The 12,446-nt window shown below is 41.9% G+C and overlaps 1 protein-coding gene across 3 annotated transcripts in view; it reads left to right on the top strand.

Moving 5' to 3' along the window:
* The window catches only part of LOC141085919 (flavin-containing monooxygenase 3-like), a 124,377-nt gene that overhangs the window by 77,138 nt on the left and 34,793 nt on the right, over positions 1-12,446 (top strand). For 2 of the 3 annotated variants that reach the window (XM_073571553.1, XM_073571551.1), the window contains exon 3: positions 11,271-11,405. In XM_073571553.1, the coding sequence (XP_073427654.1) occupies positions 11,274-11,405 (132 nt within the window). In that variant the 5' untranslated portion in view covers positions 11,271-11,273. Of the gene's footprint in view, positions 1-6,806; positions 7,107-7,241; positions 7,439-11,270; positions 11,406-12,446 lie in introns of all 3 variants that reach the window. The other variant, XM_073571552.1, reaches the window with a different exon arrangement.

Here is a 12,446-nt window from a genome sequence, read left to right as displayed (position 1 = left end):
AAGAAGTGTGTAGAGTGGACGCGATCAACCCCAAAGTCAACCAAATATAGCATGATATTATCCCTCGTCCACTTACCCTGCTTTTCCATCTGCATGCCACACAGTTAACTTTCATGTTATAGGGCCTAAATAACCCGTCTATTATTTTTATTTTTATTATTACATCTGCGCACCCATTTTTTGTCTTGTTCTTTGGTCAGTCCTAATGGTTACAAGGTGTTACATTCTCTAATTTGAGTGAAGATGGCTTTAAGGTGCAATGATACACTGCGCTGCTGTTGGTATAATTCAAGGAAATTTATTGGTGCCTACGCGTTTCCTGAGCTGTCCCAGCTCACTTCATCAGGGCATGATACAAGCATGCAATGCAGGAGTTTATATACAATCCAAAGTGGAAAAAAAAAAAAGGGGGCAGGACAAGTAACTGCCACATCAGCAAGGCAATGGTATAAAACACATTAAAATAATTGTATTTTAAAAGAATATATTAAAACAGCATATAATAAGAATACATACTCAAGAACAATAAAAAAGAAAATGTATATATTTCTTTTGAAATAGACACAGGGGATCACGGGGTCCAATAAAAAAGTAGTTAAAACCATCCTTAAGGAGTCTAGAACACAGTTCCAAAGTTGAGAGTGTATGGTGTTTTAATCCACATGACCATGGTGACTAGTGAGGAATGGGGTATGATTTTTCAGATCAATGTTAAGATCAATCTATTCACTTCCAGAATAAAGAGTAAATCCAAAGAGATGTACCCTGAATAACGGATTAAAAAAAAAATTGATTAAAGGCACTTATATAAAAAAAAAAAAATACCGATTGTAGAAAAGACCTTCTACAGGTCTATTATGAATAATACGTTGGGGTATAACCCTCAAGCATGCTCAGATGTCACTTAGTTGTTAGAGCACAATCAAGATAAAGATACCCATGCAAACCTTCTATAAGTCTATTATGGATAATGCATTGGGGTATAACCCTCAAGCATGCCCAGATGACACTTCGTTAACTGTTAGAGCACAGTCAAAATAAAGATATGCTCTTAGACTCAGAGTAGCTGTAGAATATCAGCTAAACCACATATATACAACTTAGTCACAGGTGAACTAATCAGAAATGGACAATTTATACAAAAATAATAATGTCAGAAAAAGGAAGAAAAAAAAAATTCTTCCTTTCCTTTTTTTCTTCCTCAATAGTACAGCATAAATTCCTTTTTTAAATTTAATCCCAAAGGAACACGTGTGTCAAGCATATACACTCACTGGCCACTTTATTAGGTACACCATGCTAGTAAGGGGTTGGACCCCCTTTTGCCTTCAGAACTGCCTCAATTCTTCGTGGCAGAGATTCAACAAGGTGCTGGAAGCATTCCTCAGAGATTTTGGACCATATTGACATGATGGGATCACACAGTTGGCGCAGATTTGTCGGCTGCACATCCCTGATGCGAATCTCCCGTTCCACCACATCCCAAAGATGCTCTATTGGATTGAGATCTGGTGACTGAGGAGGCCATTTGAGTACAGTGAACTCATTGTCATGTTCAAGAAACCAATCTGAGATGATTCGAGCTTTATGACATGGCGCATTATCCTGCTGAAAGTAGCCATCAGATGCCTGTTCTTAGCTGAGAGGAGTGGTACCCAGTGTGGTCTTCTGCTGCTGTAGCCCATCTGCCTCAAAGTTCGACGCACTGTGCGTTCAGAGATGCTCTTCTGCCTACCTTGGTTGTAACGGGTGGCAATTTGAGTCACTGTTGCCTTTCTATCAGCTCGAACCAGTCTGCCCATTCTCCTCTGACCTCTGGCATCAACAAGGCATTTCCGGCCACAGAACTGCCGCTCACTGGATTTTTTTTCTTTTTCGGACCATTCTCTGTAAACCCTAGAGATGGTTGTGCGTGAAAATCCCAGTAGATCAGCAGTTTCTGAAATACTCAGACCAGCCCTTCTGGCACCAACAATCATGCCACGTTCAAAGGCACTCAAATCACCTTTCTTCCCCATACTGATGCTCAGTTTGAACTGCAGGAGATTGTCTTGACCATGTCTACATGCCTAAATGCACTGAGTTGCCGCCATGTGATTGGCTGATTAGAAATTAAGTCTTAACACACAGTTGGACAGGTGTACCTAATAAAGTGGCCAGTGAGTGTATATCCAATATGCCTCTCGGTTCCTTAAAAGTTTTTCTCTGTCACCACCTCGTACATCTCTTCTAATCCTCTCTACTGCATAAATCTTCAAGCCAGATAAATCCCTGTTATGGAGAGAGGTAAAGTGCCTTGACAGATTAGAAAAACAGCAAGTTTTACATGGCGATTGGCCACACTTATGATATCCTGCCACAGATAACCAGTTACCTTTGTTGTTATAAGATTGCTCTGATCGATATAAACTAGGTGACAGGCTGTTTCCTAATGTTAATGCCTTTCTGGAGACTATTTTATTTCCGTCTCTCAGTATTTCATTCATAGTATCATCTTTCCGCAAAATATTTGGTTATTATTAATGATCCTGTGGATCTGATTAAAATAAGGGCTATATGTGAGAATTAAAGTCGGACGATCATTATTTTTTTTATTATCAATATCAGAATTAGACTTGATAAGAGTGTCCCTTGATTTTTTTGTTAACAATATTTACAGCTCTCTGAATCGTCCAATTAGGATAACCTCTTTTATTTAAACGACTTTTAATAGAATGTTTCTAATCTGTCAAGGCACTTTACCTCTTCCTTTTTCTGGCATTATTATTTTTGTATAAATTGTCCATTTCTGATTAGTTCACCTGTGACTAAGTTGTATATATGTGGTTTAGCTGATATTCTACAGCTACTCTGAGTCTAAGAGCATATCTTTATTTTGACTGTGCTCTAACAGTTAACGAAGTGTCATCTGGGCATGCTTGAGGGTTATACCCCAATGCATTAGCCATAATAGACTTATAGAAGGTTTGCATGGGTATCTTTATCTTGATTGTGCTCTAACAACTAACTAAGTGTCATCTGAGCATGCTTGAGGGTTATACCCCAACGTATTATTCATAATAGACCTGTAGAAGGTTTGCATGTGTTTCTGTATTTTGATTGTGCCTTAATAGTCAATTAAGTGTCATCTGACCATGCTTGAGGGCAACACCCCAATGCATTATCTATAATAGACCTGCAGAAGGTTTGCATGTATATCTTTATTTTGGTTGTGTTTTAACAGCTATTTAGGTGTTATCTGGGCATGCTTGAGGGTCACACCCCAATGTATTATTTACAAGAGAGCTGCAGAAGTTTTGCATGTGTATCTTCATCTGATTATGCTCTAACAGCTAACTGAGTGTCATCTGAGCATGCTTGAGGGTTATACCCCAATGCATTATCCACAATAGACCTGTAGTAGGTTTGCATGTGTATCTTATATATTTTTCTCTAATGCCACTAATAGTAAGGTATATAAGATCAAAGAGTTTTTAAATTGTAACTCAAACTATGTGGTTTATATAGCTGAATGTACTAAATGCGGCTTAAACTATGCAGGATCCACTATCAGTAAAGTAAAGGAGAGAACATGTGAACACCTATATGATGTCGGGTAAACTACTACTAGGAATGTTTTTATCTGTCAAAGCATTTTACTTCTGTTTATAACAGGGATTTATCTGGTTTGAAGATTCATGCAGCGGAGAGGATTAGAAGAAGATTTATGAGGTGGAGACACAGAAAAACCTTTAAGGAACCGAGAGGCACATTGTATATATATGCTTGATCAGTGGCGTATCCAGGGGGGGGCAGCCGGGGCAGTTGCCCCGGGCGCAGGCAGCAGGGGGGCGCAGTCGGGCCGCCCGGCCGCCTAATGCAGCGGTCGGCAGTGTCTCTCCCCGGGGGCTGCGTTCTGCCGCCCCCCGTCCTGTGTGTCGGCGGTTCTCTGTGTCAGCTGTCAAGCTGACAGCCGACGCAGAGAAGGAGGCCGCGCCGACTCCCAGGCAGCAATTGTACTGGCGTCTATACAGACACCAGTACAATTGAAGCTCTGACCGCCGGGTCAGAGCGACGTCAGCAGCGTGATCAGGTCATGTGATCACGCTGCTGACGTCACTCCCCGGCACCCAGAGAGAACCCTGGTGGTAAGTGTGCTCCACTGTGGAGCTGAAGAACCACCGAAGATAGGAGATGGGGGTTAATGAGTGGATATGGGGCTTAATGTGGGGAAGGGGGTTAATGTGGGGATGGGGGTTAATGAGTGGAGATGGGGGTTAATGAGTGGGGGGTTAATGGGTGGAGATGGGGGTGTTCATGAGTGGAGATGGGGGTTAATGAGTGGATATGGGGCTTAATGTGGGGATGGGGGTTAATGAGTGGATATGGGGCTTAATGTGGGGAAGGGGGTTAATGTGGGGATGGGGGTTAATGTGGAGATGGGGGTTAATGAGTGGGGGGTTAATGGGTGGAGATGGGGGTGTTCATGAGTGGAGATGGGGGTTAATGAGTGGATATGGGGCTTAATGTGGGGAAGGGGGTTAATGTGGGGATGGGGGTTAATGAGTGGAGATGGGGTTAATGAGTGGGGGGTTAATGGGTGGAGATGGGGGTTAATGAGTGGGGGGTTAATGAGTGGAGATGGGGGTTAATGTGTGGGGGTTAATGAGTGGAGATGGGGGTTAATGAGTGGAGATGGGATTAATGTGGGGATGGGGGTTAATGTGTGGAGATGGGATTAATGTGGGGATGGGGGTTAATGTGTGGAGATGGGATTATTGTGGGGATGGGGGTTAATGTGTGGAGATGGGATTAATGTGGGGATGGGGGGTTAATGAGTGGAGATGGGATTAATGTGGTGATGGGGGTTAATGTGGGGGGTTAATGAGTGGAGATGGGGTTAATGTGGGGATGGGGGTTAATGATTGGGGGGTTAATGAGTGGAGATGGGGGTTAATGTGGGGATGGGGGTTAATGAGTGGGGGGTTAATGAGTGGAGATGGGGGTTAATGTGTGGGGGTTAATGAGTGGAGATGGGGGTTAATGAGTGGAGATGGGATTAATGTGGGGATGGGGGTTAATGTGTGGAGATGGGATTAATGTGGGGATGGGGGTTAATGTGTGGAGATGGGATTAATGTGGGGATGGGGGTTAATGTGTGGAGATGGGATTAATGTGGGGATGGGGGTTAATGTGTGGAGATGGGATTAATGTGGTGATGGGGGTTAATGAGTGGAGATGGGATTAATGTGGTGATGGGGGTTAATGTGGGGGGTTAATGAGTGGAGATGGGGGTTAATGTGGGGATGGGGGTTAATGATTGGGGGGTTAATGAGTGGAGATGGGGTTAATGACTGTGGGGGTTAATGAGTGGAGATGGGGTTAATGACTGTGGGGGTTAATGAGTGGAGATGGGGGTTGGATGGGGGTTAATGAGTGGGGGGGTTAATGAGTGGGGATGGGGGTTAATGTGTGGGGAGATTTGGAGTGGGGGTACATAATGTGTGGGGGGATTTTGGAGTAGGGATGAGGGGTTATTGAGTGGGGATGGGGGGGTACTTAATGTGTGTGGGGGATTAGTGATGGGGGACTTGGAGTGGGGATGGTATTTAATGTGTGTGTGGAGATTTGAGGACACAAAATGAAGAGTATGAGGAAACAGTATGGGGGATGGGTGCAGACAGTAAGGGGTGCGAACGGGTGAATGTATGTGGACACAGTATGGGGAGTCGGGGATATGTGTGAGCAGACAGTATAGAGAGTGAGGGGGTAAATATGTGAGGAGACAGTATGGTGAACAGAGGGATGTTAGAGGAGGGAGGGGAATAGTGTGAGGTGACAGTATATTGCAGATATTTTTATTTGGGAGCATTATAATAACACTTCTATCTTTAAGGGCATCGTGTGGAGATTTGCTGCAGAAGACTGGAGAAGATGGACGTCTGCAGAGATGGCTGTGGATGAGAAAACTCATCATGGGGTCTGGACAAGATGAAGAAAAGGAGAACGACTGCAGAGACGACGTCATCTATAAGGTACCTGGATGTAAATGTTATTTGTGACACTGACTAAGTCTCATGTTTTTATTTGTTAGGAGCATTAAAGGGATTGTCCAGGTTTGCGCTGAGTCTGCAGACATTCTATGTGACTGCAGACTTCTGAATTCTCACAGTGCTCACTGAACGCTGTTAGGATTCTCTCGTGCCGGAAATTTACATACATACGGTCACATGCTGACTAGACATGTGTGGCCTCACTCCATGAAAATGAACGGAGCGAGGCCGGACACGTCTAGTCGGAATGTGGCCAGAAGTATATAAATCACATACTTGTGCTGACATGACTGTACATCGGCAAGGGAGAATCCTAAAAGTGTGCAATGCATTCGTTGTGAGAATTCAGAAGCTGCAATGTCAGGATTCAGCTCTGCAGGTTCCAGTAGTCATCACATGGACACTTCACTCATATGCGATTTTCATAGTTATGGTCCTGTGACAACGAGCTTCTCTTCCTGCTTTCAGTTTTTTACTGAACATTGAGATCATTAGGGAGAGCAGCTCGTGGGTACATGACTAACTGTGCAAGTCGCATATGTACTTGGGGGGGGGGGGGGGGGGGGGGGCGCCGAACCTAATTCTTGCCCTGGGTGCCAGAAAGCCTAGATACGCCTCTGTGCTTGATACATGTGTTCCTCTGAGATTAAATTTAAAAAGAAGGAATTTATGCTGTACTAATGAATTTTTATATATATTTCTATTATGTTATGTATTAATGTGTTTTTGTGTTTGTTTTTATTATTTTTGTATAAATTGTTCACTTCTGATTAGATCACCTGTGACCAAGTTTTATATGTGGTTCAGCTGATATTCCACAGCTACTCTGAGTCTAAGAGCATTTGTGCTCGAAACGCGTACAGAGACCTGGAGAATATCCCCATGCGGTGAATTTTGTTGCCGTTATTTGATCACAAGCAGCCATGAATGTATTTTAAACATGATACAATAAAAATCCTGGATTTTAAATTTCTGGAGCTGGACCTTTCTTCCTTCTCTTGGAGTCATTATACGTCCTGGCAGAGACGTGTCCGCGCTCAGAGCTATTCAATAGTTCTTACGAACTTACAAGAGGTGAGCTGAAATGTATCTTTTTCAGTTTTATACCATTGCCTTGCTGATGTGGCAGTTACTTATCCTGCCCCCTTTTTTTTTTTTTTTTCCACTTTGGATTGTATATAAACTCCTGCATTGCATGCTTGTATCAAGCCCTGATGAAGTGAGCTGGGACAGCTCAGGAAACGCGTAGGCACCAATAAATTTCCTTGAATTATACCTACACTGCGCTGCTGTATCATTGCACCTTAAAGTCATCTTCACTTACAAGTCCTTGGACCCTGTGCAGACTGCAGCAGCTGTTTCATGCGTTTGTAGGTGTTGTGACCGACGTTTCACAACCCTATCAGGTGAGTCTCTCCTTGCCTCACCATTACAATTGTGTTTTAAAGGTTTCACACAGTGGATGCGCCGTTTTGTTTCTTTTATTTACATTCTCTAATTTAGCATTTTAGGTTACGCTTTTTTCATAAGCGTTATTCATTCACAAATATATATATTTATGCTATAGGTGCGTCATTCATAAATAATATCCGTTTATTCAATAGGATGCTTGTATATCCTTGCTATGCGCGTGTATTATTATATTATTTTGGACATTTGTGTACTTATATATCTTTTTTGCTTCTCTCCACATGGTATTTTCCGTTAGCGATGTACTCGTAGTGCAATGGTATCAGTGTTTCTATGGCGCATGCGTATTAATTATCCTCCTGTTTTTGTCTATTATTTATTGCAGGTTATATGTCAGCGTGGTTAGGTCCGCCAGGTTTTTGATCTTTTTTGCGCTAGCGCCGCCTATTTGATACTGCAGTATTTGGCTACATGTTATTATAGAGTGTCTGTCTCTTTCATATACACGCAGTTATGCCTGTTTGACATTTATTCATCATTGCGCCTGTGTTGTATTTGATTCTTAGGCCTTTGCCTTGATCTACTTTTGGCACCTGCGCACCTGTTCTTTCTGGATGCCAGCCCTTTGGTTGCTGAATCATCTGTGGTCTCCCTTCTCTTTACACATGCGCAGTTATGTCTGCATGGCATTCATTCAAACTGCGCCTGTGCCGTCTCCTGACACTTAGGTTTCGGTTTTGATTTAACTTCGGCGCCTGCACATTTGTCATTTCCGGACGCCAGCCCTAAGAACGCTGAACTGGCCTACCTTTTGTAAGTAATTTTATGGCATATAAAAAGGACGCCGCTTGTGACTAGGGCTCACCTCCATCTCCCCTGAGGAAGCCATGCCAGAGGTGGCGATACGCGTGGGGTGTTACCCCCCCTCCTGTTTTTAGATCTTGCGGGCATTTGGCCTCATTTCCAGACCTCTATATGATTCACCCTTTTGGGTGTGTTATCGCTAGGCATTCTATGCAATGACATGTCTCTTATTTTGGAGACACTTTAGCCTTCTCCTGAGGTTATAGTGTTTTCTTGTGTATATATATTTTCATTTGCATACAGTTATGCACAAGTGGAGGCTTCTTTGTTTCCTTGGAGGCACCATATTTTATGGATTATCTAGATAGCCTACCCTGGGAACTGCAAACCATGTATTGGGTCCATACCTTTTTGTGAAAACCATTATCCCAACAACAAGGGTCTTTATGGTTTTTTGTGGTCATCTGCAATTAGGGTTATTTATCTATTCTCCATGTTACATAAATTGTTTGCGCTTTGTGTATTCAATGCCTCATGGATTATTTAGATAGCCCATTTTGGGAACTGCAAACCATGTATGGGGTTGTTACCTTTTTGTGTTAACCACTATTTCATTAATAAGGGTCCTTGTATCCATGGTCATTTGTGGTTTTCTACAATTAGGATCATTTGTCCAGTCTCTCATTTGTACATATTGTTTGCGCTTTGTGTACTTCATGCCTTTTCATGCTACATTTTTATATCCAGCATTTGTTTTCATACAGGTCTTTTTTCATGTATGTATTTACATTTCCAGGCATTTAATTTTGTAGGTCTTTGCCCAGCATATTGGAGGGGGTAATATCAGGTTCCCACCTCAGAACCTGTTTCTTTGGAGTGTTATTTATGGCTAATTTGTTTTTGCCTTTTTAATTGGTTTTAATCCCATCTTTGTCACTTGTGTGTTTTTCTTTTGTATGCTAACAATAAAGAATTTTTTGATAATATCATGCTATATTTTGTTGACTTTGGGGTTGATCGCGTCCACTCTACACACTTCTTTTCTTTTTCATATTATTACTCTGCAAAGTTGCATGGAGAGCCTGTGTGTTGTGATTGTCACACAGTCGCCACGTAAGTAGCTGCAGAGCCAAACAGCTGATTATCGTGAGCGCTCCAGGAAGCCGGATTCCCGCTGCATCTATTCGGTAAGCTCTATTAGCGAGCCGAATAAGGAGGGAGCCAACGATATTCGCTCATGTCTAGTTATGATGTAACCATTGCAGCCAGTATAAAGAAATCTTAGTAATAGTGCAGAGACAGCACTGGAAGTAGGCAGGGCAACATCTGATTATGGTATAAAGGATATTTGGGCTTCTAGCACATGTGACATGTGGATCCGTGCATGTGAAGCCACTTATTGGTCTTATATCCTTTCCACATGCAAGGATCCACAGGTCTAATGTCCATAAAGCCCAGATATCTTTTCACGAGCCTAGCTCCAACTCAGGTCAACTGAGCTGAAGGTCAATCAAAAAAAGAACCTGGCACTCAACTTATGATGCAAAAACGTAAGGAACTTTAATTCAGTCGATAAGGTGTAGTACAGCAAAAAGTTTCGGTCACACCGGACCTTCGTCAGTTACGTACAGAGGACAGTGTACATTGTTCTCCATTTGAACGTGTGCAGCACGTGTTGCTGGCCATGTGTCCGTGTTAAAACGGACATGTCTCCGTGTTTTGCACACATGGTCCATGAAAACACGCTGACATCTGCTGAGACACATTCAGTTGAATGTGTCTACGTGTGTCAGTGTCTCTGGTATGTAAGAAAACTGTCACTACACTTACTGGAGGCACTGACATGTGAAACCACCCTTATAGTGATGTGGTTCCCCATGGCTATGTGTCTACAGGCTAGGCTCAGTTGTTCTCAGCCCTTTTCCACATGAATGCCTGTTACAAGAGTGTAAGAATATGAGATACAGTGGTCTGTCTATTACTGAGCTCAATTCCCTCAGTATCTGTGGATGAATGCCATCTGGCCTGGGGGATTTGTCAATATTTAATTTTCTCAGATGCAATTGTGCTTTTTTTTTTGCATTAAACTAGTTATATCTGGTGGCGATCTTTGGTTTTTGCCTTGTTGAAAGATCACTGGAACAGACAGGTCATTGGTGAATGTGGATGAAAAGTGCCTGTTTAATATCTCAGCCTTTTCTTTGTCCTCTATAATTAGCTCATTCTTATCATCTTTTAAGGGTCCTATACATTCCATTTTTTTCCTTTTTGGCATTGATGTGTTTGATAAAATTTATAGGATTTATTTTAATGTTGCTGGTGATTTGTTTCTCTGTAGATAACTTTGCCAGCTTGATTTCTTTACTTTCCTTATTGAGATCTTTATACTCCTGAAATCCTTTTTCTGTATTCTCGGCATTCAAGATTTTGATTGCTGTTTTTGTCTTATTTAACTTTATCTGGTCTTATTTATAAATAATGTTTTCTTATTCCTTGATATTTTGTTACCAGAGTGTATGTTTTCTATAGCAGCAATTTCTGCTACCAAAACTCTTCGAAAAACTCTGTGTGTACATAGCCCAAAGGTATAATCACAGGTATTTTTAACATTTATTTTGGCAAAGATTTTATGTCAAAATGAGAAAATGCACATTTTTAAATGCATATTAAAAAATGCATCAAATTCTTTGCAGCGTTTCCATTTGTATATAATAGCAAACCACGCATTTCCTGTTTTAATTTAAAAAAAAAATGAATCACAGTTTTTGGTGCGGTTTTGCATAGACAGGAATGGATCGGCAGAAAAAGACTGTTTTGCTAAAATTTGTTGCTTTTCCAATTTTATTGAGCTTTACCCGTGATACCCAACTGAATTGTTTAGATATACACTGGCCCACAAACTCTCCCATAATTGTTCTTTTGTATGAGCTTTCAGTATATATGTATTTAGGTTTCTGTGGAATTAGAAACTTTTGACTATGAGACAGATTAACTGAAATTTCATGCTTTTATAAATTTATACAGATCATGGCATCAACCGTAGCGATAATCGGCTCTGGTATAAGTGGACTTGCAGCTCTTAAATGCAGTTTAGAAGTTGGCCTTCATGTAACCTGCTTTGAAAAAAGTGACTGTGTTGGTGGACTATGGAATTTTATGGTAAGTTTCTTGATGCTTTTATTTTTCTATAAAAGCAGTTATGGGTCAATTCCTCAAGCATTGCATGCCTGAAAATGGGCATTAAAAAGTCACTAATTTTTGTGGGAATAATTACATGTATTTCACATGTCGGGTGCATATGTCCTGAGTAGGCTCTTATGAAGCGGGTGGTGCAATGAATCCTCTGTATCAACAACAGTTGCCCTCTAAGGCCGGTTTCACATGTCCTGATATTTCCAGCACCAGAAAAAATGGTACCGGAGATATCTGTGTCTGTGTGTCACATCCGTGTTGCATCCAAGTGCTGTTCATGTGTCCGTGTGTACCATCCGTATGTGATCCGTGTGCTGTCCGTGTGGATAGGTGCAAGAGCCAAAGGTATGAATCTGAAAATGAAGGGTTAAAGCGGTAATTAAATGGTTAGAGATGTCAAAGGTGTGATCCATTAGTGATTATGTATTTAAAGTGTGTCAAAAACATTTGTCTCAATGACATCTCAGCTTTGGCTTGTGTTAGTAGTCCTTTGGCGTAACAAATATGTCAAGGTCTAGACACCTGGCTAGTAAAGAAACTGTTTGTTTCAATATTAACCCTATAACTTTAAAAACGCACACGGACGGCATCCATTGACTTGCATGGGTCTGCGTGATCTGTGCAGCTGGACAAAAACGGACATGTTGATGTGTGGTTCACTCGGACACACGGTCCATGAGAAAGCAAAGATATGTGCACAGACCCATTCATTTGAATGGGTTTACGTGTGAAAACTGTCACAACATGTACTGGAGACACTGACGTGTGAAAGCGGCCTTAGGCTACTTTCACACATCAGGTTTTCGGTGTCAGGCGCGATCCGGCGTCGTGCCGGAATGCCGGATCCGGCAAATGTTTTGTAAAACCTGATGTGCCGGATCCGGTTTTCTGCCGGATCCGTCTTGTTCTTGACAGACAAAACCGGATCCGTCTCATCCGGTTCATCCGTTTTTCTATCCGTTTTTCGACGGATTACGCCGGATCCGGTTTTTAAAATTGACCCTTGTG

The sequence above is a fragment of the Dendrobates tinctorius genome, unplaced genomic scaffold (genome assembly GCF_039654945.1).
Source record: "Dendrobates tinctorius isolate UK_male_01 unplaced genomic scaffold, ASM3965494v1 ptg000029l, whole genome shotgun sequence".
Classification (NCBI taxonomy): Eukaryota; Metazoa; Chordata; class Amphibia; order Anura; family Dendrobatidae; genus Dendrobates; species Dendrobates tinctorius.
Note: the sequence above shows the minus strand (reverse complement) of the source record. Positions and strands in the feature narration are given on the sequence as shown.